At 42.1% G+C, this 11,761-nt stretch overlaps 2 protein-coding genes across 4 annotated transcripts; one reads left to right on the top strand and one right to left on the bottom strand.

The window, feature by feature from the left end:
• Positions 1–1,398: 1,398 nt before the first annotated feature.
• On the bottom strand, positions 1,399–6,031 carry tardbpa (TAR DNA binding protein a). Of its 3 annotated transcripts, XR_005120779.2 has the most exons (7): positions 5,255–6,030; positions 4,702–4,865; positions 4,469–4,609; positions 3,858–4,028; positions 3,691–3,775; positions 2,758–2,904; positions 1,399–2,036 (listed from the first exon to the last, which is right to left on the bottom strand). XR_005120779.2 is itself a non-coding variant. In XM_037479095.2 (6 exons), exons 1-6 carry the CDS (start codon positions 5,493–5,495, stop codon positions 2,810–2,812), a joined length of 897 nt encoding a protein of 298 aa, XP_037334992.1. In that variant the 5' UTR covers positions 5,496–6,030; the 3' UTR covers positions 1,399–2,809. The 3 variants fall into 3 exon arrangements, 2 of the variants coding, with proteins under 2 accessions (XP_037334992.1, XP_037334991.1); XM_037479095.2 differs by having other exon boundaries at positions 1,399–2,904; XM_037479094.2 differs by having other exon boundaries at positions 1,399–3,775; positions 5,255–6,031.
• A 271-nt stretch (positions 6,032–6,302) lies between these two features.
• Positions 6,303–10,451, top strand: c1h1orf127 (chromosome 1 C1orf127 homolog). The gene is made up of 11 exons (XM_037479601.2): positions 6,303–6,934; positions 7,011–7,096; positions 7,193–7,294; positions 7,378–7,502; positions 7,610–7,753; positions 7,837–7,875; positions 8,018–8,155; positions 8,246–8,330; positions 8,786–8,982; positions 9,070–9,187; positions 9,661–10,451. The coding sequence occupies exons 1-11, from the start codon at positions 6,897–6,899 to the stop codon at positions 9,975–9,977; spliced, it is 1,389 nt and encodes a 462-aa protein (XP_037335498.2). The 5' UTR covers positions 6,303–6,896; the 3' UTR covers positions 9,978–10,451.
• The last annotated feature ends 1,310 nt before the right edge of the window (positions 10,452–11,761 follow it).

Below are 11,761 nucleotides of genomic sequence, written 5' to 3'. Positions count from 1 at the left end.
TGGAATTTGTTTTGGGCCCAATATCAGCATTATCTCTCTATAGCTTTTCTTTTGTGTTTCAGTGATTGTCCAGCAGATGGCCCCAAGACACATTTCTTGACAGTAATTCTAAAGAATTAAGCTGAAAACTGCTGTGGGTCAGAGAGGACCTTTTTGAAAGGGGGTGGCAATTTGTGCTCTGAGTCATTAGCGTTTGCGGTAGTAGAAAGGCTGGCCTCTAATGAACATCCAGGTTAAAATGTCTCACGTGCAACCAGAGAAGAGGCCTCAACCAACAAGGCATCACTAGGTAAAAACAAATAACCAACCGACCAAAACTAATACATTTTAGGGGGGAAATAGAGGCTGTATTAAGAAGCCGTGTGTGGTCTCTAAAGCCCCATCAGACTACTCTTCTCAGCTGTTGTCAGTTACTGAAACAGCGACGCGTTCACCCCCACAGGAGGGAGGGAGGAAGGTTGCACCTAACAAGCGTGTGTCGCAGCTGCCATCACACCTGCTGCTACAGTTAACAAAGCCTCACGTCAGTGCACCTGAGCTGCAGCAGCTTCTCTCTGATATTTGATGCTCTAAACACCTCCTCGTTGGACTCCTCTTGTCACAGCTTGGATCCAACATTTAACTACGTGCACACGCTTCAAATAGCACGAACAGGCAGTGGGAGGCTGTCTGCCAAATGATTGCTGCTCTGTAATTTGGATTCCACCAATTGGTTAAAGAAAATTACACGTTCTTCCCCTTTTCTAGTAAAGAAGCATTGGATTATCTACTTGTTCTATGACTATTTTAAGAGACGCGAGGAGCCGGCGCAGGGGGAGAATGACGCCTGGGTAACAGGTGCCAACTACTACGAGACTTTCAAACTAGATCATTTTTTTAATGGCTGTTCCCTGACAGGCTGTATTTTCATTTCATAAACTGCTACAATGAATGCCATACAACCTCAGACTTTACAATAACATGAAATCGATACAATACTGTTTTGACTTTTTTTATATATATACACACGTTGACCTTTTACTATATCAATGTTCCTTCAGGCTTTTTTGCCCCAACATACTACAGCTTTTATTCAAACATGACTGCTTTCGACTTAATTACTTTTGTCAGAAACTTCACCATGGTGATTATTTGAACATACTTAGGAATAACTATATTACAGTATCACCCTGTGACTTCTTCCCCAACTTTCCATTAATAAAAGGCACAGCATTATCAATTGAACATTCCAGACGCACTTAACAGCCAGCACTAAAGAGTCCAGGATAGGTTTTAGCGTTTTACCCACCCCCCCCCCCAAAAATATCATTGAATGGAAGAATAACTGTAAAAATAAGTGTGAGGTAAAGCCTTGTAACAAAATATTTGTATCAGTCTACATTGAGAGACGACAGGCGATTAAAAACTCAAAAACCTGTTTATTTTACACCGCAATACTAAAATATCTCAATACAGAAAGTGAAAAGTCCTGCTGGCATGTTCAATCAGTCGTTTGAATCCCTTTTTCAAATCTCTTACGGTTACATTTCATCGAATTTTACAATCAGGATAAACAAAATAACAGAAACATCTTGCTTTGTTGAACTGCTTTTTGATCACATTGAAATGAAACCTACTAGTTAATACTTCCATAAGTTTACAGTGACAACTACGAGGACAAAGAATAAAAGCATTCACTGACAAAAATGCACGTTTCAGATTGTAAAAAGGCAGACTTTGTGTTTTACAAGTTTGGAAAAAAACAGAAATAACGACTAACGCCAAACTGGTAGTGTGACTTGGTCCTATTTGTGTCGTTTGCAGGTATGAACAAATACCTCAGCCCAATTGGAGTGTGGTCCGCTCTAAATTTGATTGCGGGAAGGTCCGAGGTTTCTTGCTAGTGATGAAGCTCCTTTTCAGGATTAAGGCAGTCGTGCAGCAATCCCATTGTTGGTTTTGGTTTGTGCCGGCCCACCCACCAATGTCTTCAGCCTCTTCATAAAAGCTCCAACCTGGATTCTGACGAAAACCTGGGCTGTCCATGTCCGCGGTCCCTATACATGTGAATTAAAGTGTTGGCATTTGAATTAATGTGAAGTCAAAAATAAGCCACTGTCAAGAGTGTATCATACCTAGTCAAATTCAGTTTTTATTTCAGACTTCCCTTTGATTCACAAAACATAGAAAAGCATTCGTAACCACTTCAAACACAAACTTTCAAATGGGAACACTCACCACACAAACCTCAAACTTAAACACACTTTCTGTAATTTTTCCACACAGACTCCACGAGCACAAAGTCATTTTCACACAGAGAGGGTGGTAACAAGGAGAAAATAAAGCAAACAACCAGACACAGCATCCACATTAAATCAGACAGCAAGAGAAAGCTACGAAAGGGGGTACATACTCATATACGCACTTGACATTTCACTGTTTTTTTTAAGAATTAAAGATGATAGATGACAATAAGCAGAGACCAGAGGGATCTCGAGATGCAATAAATGTCCTTGTGATGGCCATTTGGGACACACTCGTACTTGCTTCTTCCGCTCACACTCGCACAAAGCCACAGGTTCTTCAACTCTCGCAGGCATTTGTTTCTTTAAAAATTGTTTTGCACAAACAGTCCTTTCCACACTCCTCTCAATTTGCTCTCCCGTTCGCGCACTCACTCGGTCCAACATCAATCCCATTCATTGATCTTGAAAAGCAACAAGAGTAGACAAGATATCTATATCCTTAAAAAGGGGAGGAAAAAAAGACAACACCCACCGTCTAACACAGTATATGCAGAGTGAAGCTGTGTTCTTTGATGGCAAAGCATTTACACATGGGAAGAGGGGTATTGATACTGAGACCGGTCGAACATTGCAGCCAATGAGGCGCTTCCTCCCGGGAAATTGGGAAAGAGTTGATGAACTGCAGAAGAGATTTTCATGAAGGCGTTTCCAAATGACTTCAAAACAAAACGATTCAATGAACTTCATACAGATATAAAGTATTATCAACCTCATTTTACATGGGGACGAGGGGCTCTCAAGATACTCGTGCATGTTTAAATATTTATCTTGCATGCAGTCCTCGGTTTTAACATTTAAAAACAAAACAAAATGTAGGAATTTCCACTAATAAACTAAACTTTGCACCCATTCAATGCATGACATAATCAGTCACACGCAAGTATAAATTTTCTCTTTTTAACAAAATAAAAAGGCAGTATATGTTTAATAATAGGAACACAAGATATAAGCAGTTCCCGACTGTATGTATACTTACCAGATTAGCCTAACAGCAACAGAAGCACAATCTAAGCTCCCTACACCCCCCAACTAGAAGACTTGGAATCCATAGAGGTGCCAAAGCCAGAGCTGAAGCCACTAGTGGAGGCCGTGTTAGTGCCTGCAGCCCAACCGAGGCTAGCTGAGCTGGGGCTGCTGTAACTGGTGCTGGAAGAGCTATACGTCTGGTCTCGGGTGGTAGGGGCGGTGCCTGCCGTGGTGGTCAGACCCTGCTGGTTAGCCAGCATGCCCATCATTCCCCAGCTGCTCTGCAGCGCTGCCTGGGCAGCAGCGACCATCGCTGGGTTTAGGCCGAGTGCCCCAAAGTTTACCCCACCACTACCACTGCCTAGCCCACCGCGATTACTGCCATAGCCCTGACTGAACCCCCCAGCCCCAAACCTCCCTCGATCCATCATTTGCCTACTATTATTGTGTTTGGGCTCAGCATTGGAGATGTGCACGCTGATGCCCTTGATGATCAGGTCCTCTCCACATAAGGCTTGGGCCACCTGACAAGGAGAGAAGATAATCAGTGGGCATTAATATACCGGCCAGTTGTAATCCAGCTCTGCCTTTTAAGGCGAATCTCACCTGGTCGTCGGCAAACGTGACAAATGCAAAAGCCCGGAAAGGTTTGGGGATGAAGACATCAGTGACTTCGCCGTACTGCATGAAGTACTGCCTCAGCTCGTCAGTTGTCATGTCCTCTGTACAGCGGCCAACAAAGATTTTACGGCTCCGCATGGGCTCATCGGGGGACGCCTGAGAGGACAAACGCGCACAGCAAGGAATTAGGAAATCTGGGGTTGTCAGAAATACTTCTGCCCAATTCTGAATTTGAACATTTAATTGCTGACAGCCATTTCAATTGTGAAATTAATTTGATACACCACAATTCAGCAAATGTGTAATTTCAAATCTTTTGAATGAAATAAGGAAAGACAGACCAAAAAACTGCTGCTTATTGTTTGACATCATTTGTAAATGCGGTCGACATTCTCCTTAAAATGTACAGCTTTCTCAACAAGGGAATCAACTTCTCATTGAATGGACAGGATCTGAGATTGGGAGCATTCTGAAAACAGCCAATGGTGCAAACTAATCTAAAAGCAGAAATCCGATCAACTGACCCAAATACTGTGAATTTGACTATACTTGCACTGAATGGTTCTACTGAAGCGCTGAAATGGTTCCCAAATTACCTTTGAGTTGGGAAGTTTGCAGTCACACCATCGTCCATCAATCATGTGTCTCTGAGCAATCACTTTGGTTTGTGTCTCGTACTCAGTGAATCTGACAAACCCAAACCCTTTGGAGTTGCCAGTTTTTAAATCTCTCTTGACCTGGAGTGAACGGAGGGCAGGCAAGCTTGATCACAACTTGTAAATCTGAATAATAAGAGTCACATATTCAGATCAAGACACGACGTCCACACCTGCACCATGATGACCTCCCCAAAGGTGGTGAAATAATCTTTCAGGTCTTGTTCCGACGTTTTCCACGGCAGCCCCAGGACGATGAGATCCGACGTCTTCTGAAAGCCTCTTTTCACTTTCACAGCCGAGGCCGCATCTATCTCTTCCATCTTTCTTTTATTATCTGGGGAGAATGGAGGGGCAGGTGTGAGTCACATCAGGAAAACTACTTTATTTTGTTACAAGGCCACCGTCCACAGACTGCTGGTGTAATAATGAGATGAAGATAAACTCTGTCTGGTTGCGGCAGCACCCAAGATATAAAAAAAACGTGACAACAAGTAAGACAGCACCTCAACATTAGCTCCTACATCTGGCTGAGTCTTACTCCAAACCCGTGCTCACTGAGGTCTGCTTTAATCAACACTGTTCTGTGGAAACTGTGTGCAGGGAAAATGGAGCATTAAACATTAACTGGAAGTAATGGACAAGATCAAAAGGGGCTAAAACGACCGCGGTCTAACGCAACAAACCCTGCAGAGGCGCGGGAAGTCATTGAGACCAACATCTCACCTTTAGGGTAATTGACGACATAGACCAAGTTTCCCCAGTCGTTCTCGGGGGCATGAAGGACACCCTCCACCAGCCGGACCCCCCTCATGCACTGGGACTCCGGGTTCCTGTAGCGCAGCCCGCACGCCCCTGGAAACTGTGCCGCTACCGATGAAAGCAATATAGTACCATCATCCTCCGAAGGGATCTCCATGGGCTCTTCGCTTTCATCCTCGGCCACACGAATGTACAACTCCGACATGGTCTCTAAATGGTCGCGCGCCGGTCCAAGTGGAAGCAGCCGATGGGAGTTAAAAGTTGAAACAACGTAACGATGCACGCGAGTTTGTAGCGTCGATCGTCGATGAAGTTTCACGTCACGTCAGTCAACTGGGCGACGCAACCGAGCTATAGCGGTAGTCAAAGGAGCACACAAACTATGTGGAACCCAAACACTCACTCAATAACCCTTCAACACTCACTAGCTTTCTTCTCCGTTTGTAGCACGCGTAAACACGTTAGTCAGCTAGCTAGCTAACAAGCTAGCGAACCCAAGACGGCTTGAAAAATGAATGACCATTCAATTTCACGCACTGTTCACCGTTAACAAACACACGAGTCCTGATTCAGTCTGCGGGTCTGTAGCTAAACACTGCACGCTTACACCAATATCGACAAATGATCGTGTTCGTTCTGATTTACGCACAAAATCGTAAAGAACACATATATTGCAGCAGTACGCGCGCGGCTAACCTCTATAACCTCAAGCTAGCTAACAAAATGGCTGCGCACTTTGTAGAAATGACATCATCCAGATGGAAGAGTACACTTTTGAGTTTTTGTGGGCATTTGAACATTTCAAACTATAAACATTAAGTAAATCATTTGAGGTCAGGTCACTAGAACCTAGCTAACTGTTTGCAGACTTATCTCTTACGTTATTTTTTAACTCCATTAATCTTGTCGTGTTGTATAACTTTCAATGGGAACATTTTAAAACCCATGGCCTACCCTTTAAATTCATATATAAATACATTTTCCCACAGTCCAAACAAAAGGTGCGCACCATGCGCACGGGAATATTATATCAAAAGCAATTGCATTTAATACCATATCATCGTGAGAAATTGTTCTTCAACCGAAGTATAATAATTTAACCCATATTCAGGGATACTTGGTTGACATTATTTACATTTGTACAATTCTGTGCCGCCAAACATAACCACAGGATTACAGCAGCAAAGGTTAGAGTGCTACATTGTTGAACATTGCTCAAACCCACAGAATCACAGATTTTGTCAAAAACCAAATGTCAGGATAAAGGGTACAAAGTCTAAAATAGTGTAAGATAAATAGGATATTTGTATTTTATGGAATGGTCAAAGAACACATACTTGAAAAAAAAAATGAATGGACATGTGGCCTACCATTATTTACTTTATCCATAATAGATGACCACTAAAAAAGAGGTGTGTCAACTGCCTCAAATCCCACTGTTCACACATCTGGGGCACAATGATCATTTCAACTTGAAAGTGTCAAAGCAAACACACCTGTGTTTATTCCCACTTCCCCGATTGAAGTCACATCCCCGAGTGACATCAGTCCACTTACCTACAAATAGGCTCGGGTCCGACTGCCCACATAAGTCAGTGGGAGTGACATGGATCAGAAAAGATTGGGCGTTCTACTTAGAATCATGTAAGTAGCATATTGTTGCACAAACATGAACTATTCACAATTTTCTAAATTAAAGTAGAATTTTACCTTTTTCTAGTGTATTACAATGTTTTGTCATGGGGAGCACACTTTCCATTCAGTCAACAGAATGGAGGATCCATACCCCAACTACAAGGTTGACAGGTAAATCATTTTTGCTGCAATGATTTTTAATGTTTTTCTGACATCTCTTGAAATGTGGTTGTTATTTTAGGAATGATTTTCCGTCTTTATTTTCAGAAGGAGATGTGGAATGCTTTTCTGAATACATGGAGATGTGGATACACAGTAGGAGGATTGAAGGATTGGGACTCTGGCTGTCTGGAGCCTTAAAGATCCAAGGTAATTCTTTCAAACAGTCAATGAAAACATGTTGACATGGATATGGCATGAACTCCCTTTGACTCTCGTTTTCTTTGGATAAGTAAACCTTGCTTCCTTGGACCACCTGAACCTCCAGCTGTCTGCCTGTGGATTCTCACTGCACAAATACCCCGACAACAACTTTATTTTTAGAGTCGGTTACTTGGGATGTTTCGTCCAAAAACAGGTTTGTACGGCGCATTTAGAAATGTCGTGTGCATATTCACAGACTCGGACAATTGACCGAGAGGGGCCTAGTAGTAAAATATCTTTGGCTGCATATTGACCTTTCAGAACAGCCATCATGTCCTAAAACTGAATTTGGCAAAGAGGATAAACCGATTTGGGGGAAGACCTTATAGTTTCACGATGAAGTGTCCCGTGGCTTCTGTACTACCAAGCAGAGAGCAGATCAAGTGTGACCCAGAGTCCATTCAGGTACCTGTTGATTTGAGTTGGTCATCTGTTACTTTTAACTGTTTTCATTTGAAAAATCGGATACGCTCTGTATGTGTCTGTAGGTGACCAGACAGGTTCCCTATGACAACTGGAACAACAAGGTAGTCGTTAAAACTAATCCCAGTGAACTCAGCCTTTAGAAATATGATTGCATTATACATGTAAACACGTATTTGTGCATGTGTTTGATGGGGAATCTGTGTGACTTTGGTATTCTGCGTGTGTGTGTTTTTTGCATCACAGTTGCATTGGTGGCTGTCGCTGAGCGATCACCTCATTGTAGCTCTGGAGGATGCAAGCCTGATCCAGATGAACATTGACATGAGCGGACCAGACATTACAGTTCAAGGCAGGAGAAGGGAGGTGTTGAGCCCTGTGGAAGTAAGAGACTATGCACAGCATCCTGCCACCTAGTGACCAATGGCAGCATTGCAACTAAATCTCCCTTCATTACTGTTATGTTGAACACAGGTATTGGGAAATGAAGGGGAATTCCTGGCCTTGAAGCTGGTTAGTGGCCAGTATGCCTATAGCATGGAAGCTACTTGTCCCAAAGGTGGGTAGCAACATAGAATCAGACTCGGAAGTTATTGTTTTTTTCCACACCACAAACTGTAACATGTTTCTACAAATCACTACTAACTTAGTACTAAGATTCTTTACTTAGGTAAAACCTGCCCTAACATGATTTAAAGTAAAGTAGTGTCACTTCAAACTATAAAGTTGAGTACAAATATAGCGTTTCCCAAAAAAGAGTGGTGGGGCGAGGGAGAACTTACATTATCTATGAGTGTTGGAAAAAATAAAAAAGTCAGTGAAGTGAAAAATGGTGCATTATTTATAAGTTCACAGTGGCCCAAACTACAGACTGCTCTTTTAAAAGGGGATAGGCACAAAATGGTTTGTTTATTACGCAACTAACTTATGAATAAATTCTGTGGAGTAAATAAATACAATATTTACATGTAAAAGTATTCAAGTACCAATCTGACATTGTATCCCTGATCTCAGTGACCGCGTTCACGCCGGAGGAGACTGAGCTGCACATTTTCAAACGGCGTATGGGTTTGACAAAGCGAGGCAGTCGTGACAACGAAGCACTAACAGTCAGCGATGTGTCGGTGAACCAGACAGACAATTTCACTGTGCACGAGACCAGGGAATTTGTGACACTGATCATCACTACAGCCGAAATACTCCAGACCAAGGTTAGTGCTGAAAAAACCCCAATTTGAATTATTACAACCTGTTTAACGTCGGGGTGTAAAACATCTAAACCAGGTTTTCTTTTAAAGACCTGTGCGGAAAGGAAACAATTCCTGCAGCCATTTTACAGGGTGGATGTTGTGCTCACCTTCAAAGAGACAAATCACAAAATGCACTGGACCATGGAGAACACACTGCCATGCACAGGTGAGTGTGCGGCTGATGATCACAGTAAAATTAAAGTGGTGATTTATTATCTGAGGATATTTTGACCAGTAGCCATTGAAAATCATTTATTGTGGTCACACAAGGCATTTACTTTAGATTGTTGCTCAGTCAATGAATCTATTAAATCTAAGTAGCACATTTCGTACAATTCAAAGTGAGACGCAAAAGTAATTGATGGAAGACCCATTAAGAATTAAATGTTGTTTTATCTATATTTTATCATGTTTTAAGACGTCTGAGATAGAATCTGTGTCTGGTTTTCCAGCAATGAAAAGCTATCTAAAATGCAGCATGTAAATATTGTTGATTACAAAAATTGAACTGCTAACTAAAAAGTTGCACATCTCACATCACTCTGCAACTCAAACATAAAGAGCAAGTGACAGCAGGTAAAACAGATGTTTGAGCGGTGGAGGAAATGTCACTAAAATGATGCGATCATACCTCAACAGGCAGACCTGGTGATCCACACATCACATCTGTTCCACACACCACAGCCCCATCGGCGCCCAACTTCAAGCACGAGGAGTCAACCACAGAACAGCCGGCGTACGACCAAAAGGAGCGAGCTCCATTCGAAGAGATGCCTGCAGAGTTTTCCTCAACTAATTCCACTCATACACAGTTTGAGGCCCGCAGCTTTCATTTCTACACTGAAGAGAGTCAAAGTGTAAATTCGTCCTCTGGATTAGATGGAGATCACATTGCTTCCATTAATGCCACTGAAATAAGCCTTTTTCATTCTCTAAATGCAACCCTACACACTTAGAGTCAGAGTTCATTGAGATGCCCGCTACAGCTGATCCATGAGAAACTTCTCACAATGGTTCGACTTGAAGAACATCACCAACAATTCAACATAATGAATGGAAATAAAGTGCAGCAAAAGCAGACATGTTAAAAAAATGATATGGTTCATTCAATTTAATTTCCTTATGTGTTTTCTGAGTCACTCAAGACTTCAAATACAGTTCCACTGTAGTTTTTTTTAATCGTCATTGGTGCCAATGGCTGCACGTCTGTTTGCAGTCTTGTAGGTGATGCTGCGGTCAGTCAGCCCTGTGAATGTTGATTATACAAGCAAAAAGAAAAGCCCCGACCTATGCCAGCCGTTGCCTGAGGGTGGACATTATCCAGGCGTAGACAAGGCAGGCGTTAAATAAACATGTCTCTATGCGAGCTGCACAACAAGCTGACGAAGAGAAGGCCCTGCAATTGTTACGGCCGATGCCACTTTGAAGCTCACAATAAGATTGAGTTTTCAACACAGAATATCTGGTTGTCAATGATGATTATGAAAGACTTTCAGATGGTTTGTGTTTCTTAGGGAAAAATGGACAGTTTATTATCTTTTTCAAAATAAATAAATCCGACCCTAAACATTCAGCTTGTGTGGTTGCTGTTTTTTTGCTCTTGCTGCAGTACATCGGAACCAACAGGAGAGGGCACTGTTGCATATGTTTTTAGAAGGTGTTTGGATGGGCTGCCAGCCCTCGTGCACATGCTTATTTTTAAAATGAACCAGTTTAACGTGCACGCTTAACATTTTTATCTTCCAGTTACTTCGTGTCTGCATTGACAATTGAGGTGTGTGTGAGACATGAATTACCGCGTAGCAATTCAAAAGCTGCTAGAACGGGAAGTTTATTTTCAATATGGCCTCGTCTTTGCTAATTTATTTTACTAGTTGCTTTTAATATGATAACCTTAATTGCATTTCCCACAAAATCAAAATAATGAACCGGATTACTTTGAACTAAAGGACATGAAGACGATTGACTGTTGAGTACGCACTGTTTTCCCCTTTATTATTGTGACCTCCTGTTATGCACCAAAGCATCTTTAAATGATAACAGTGCAGTGTTACGCAGTTACATGCATCATATACAATGGGCTGTGGGGCAGAAAATCTAAACTTCCTTGTGCCTTTGGTCCCCATCTGCTCCGTGAACTTATGAGCAGGAAATGGAATGAGTGGTGCAAAAAGCCCACCAACATCTCTCATTCTTTCATGTGGCCTCTCTTGGTCATTACCCTATCTGTACCGACTGTTAACTGTCTTTACAAAGTTAAAAATCCCTTTCATGTTTCACTGTTTCTTTTTTTGTTTTAATTTCAGTCAGAGCATATGGTTTGCACATCTGGGAGATGCTAAGCGTGATGGCACCCAACCTCCACACACACTGCTTCTGTGAAGTGATCCATATATGGTCTTCATTGTTATTGCTCATAATCACTCATTATTATTATTATAAACAAGCCTTGTCTTGATTGGCTGCTTTGAGTCGGCTGCAGTAAGTAAGTCATGTGAGCTTTCAGTATTTCAAACAAACACCCCGCATTTGGGGAAAATGAAAACTTTGAGGATTTATTCAGAGCTCTGAAACATCATAAAGGCATTTTCCTTACTCTATTGCCGCCCCTGACTAATCCCTGTCTCTTTACGTGACCATTTGTGGGCGTTTTTGGAACTAGGAACACTCTGGAGACCTTCTTGAATGGCCTGAAAACATCGTTCTGAACATTCTGCAGAAACCCTCCGTGGGGTAAAAA

The sequence above is a fragment of the Pungitius pungitius genome, chromosome 1 (assembly GCF_949316345.1).
Source record: "Pungitius pungitius chromosome 1, fPunPun2.1, whole genome shotgun sequence".
In the NCBI taxonomy this organism is placed as follows: domain Eukaryota; kingdom Metazoa; phylum Chordata; class Actinopteri; order Perciformes; family Gasterosteidae; genus Pungitius; species Pungitius pungitius.
The sequence above is the reverse complement of the archived record's forward strand: the minus strand, read 5'-3'. Positions and strand labels throughout refer to the sequence as shown.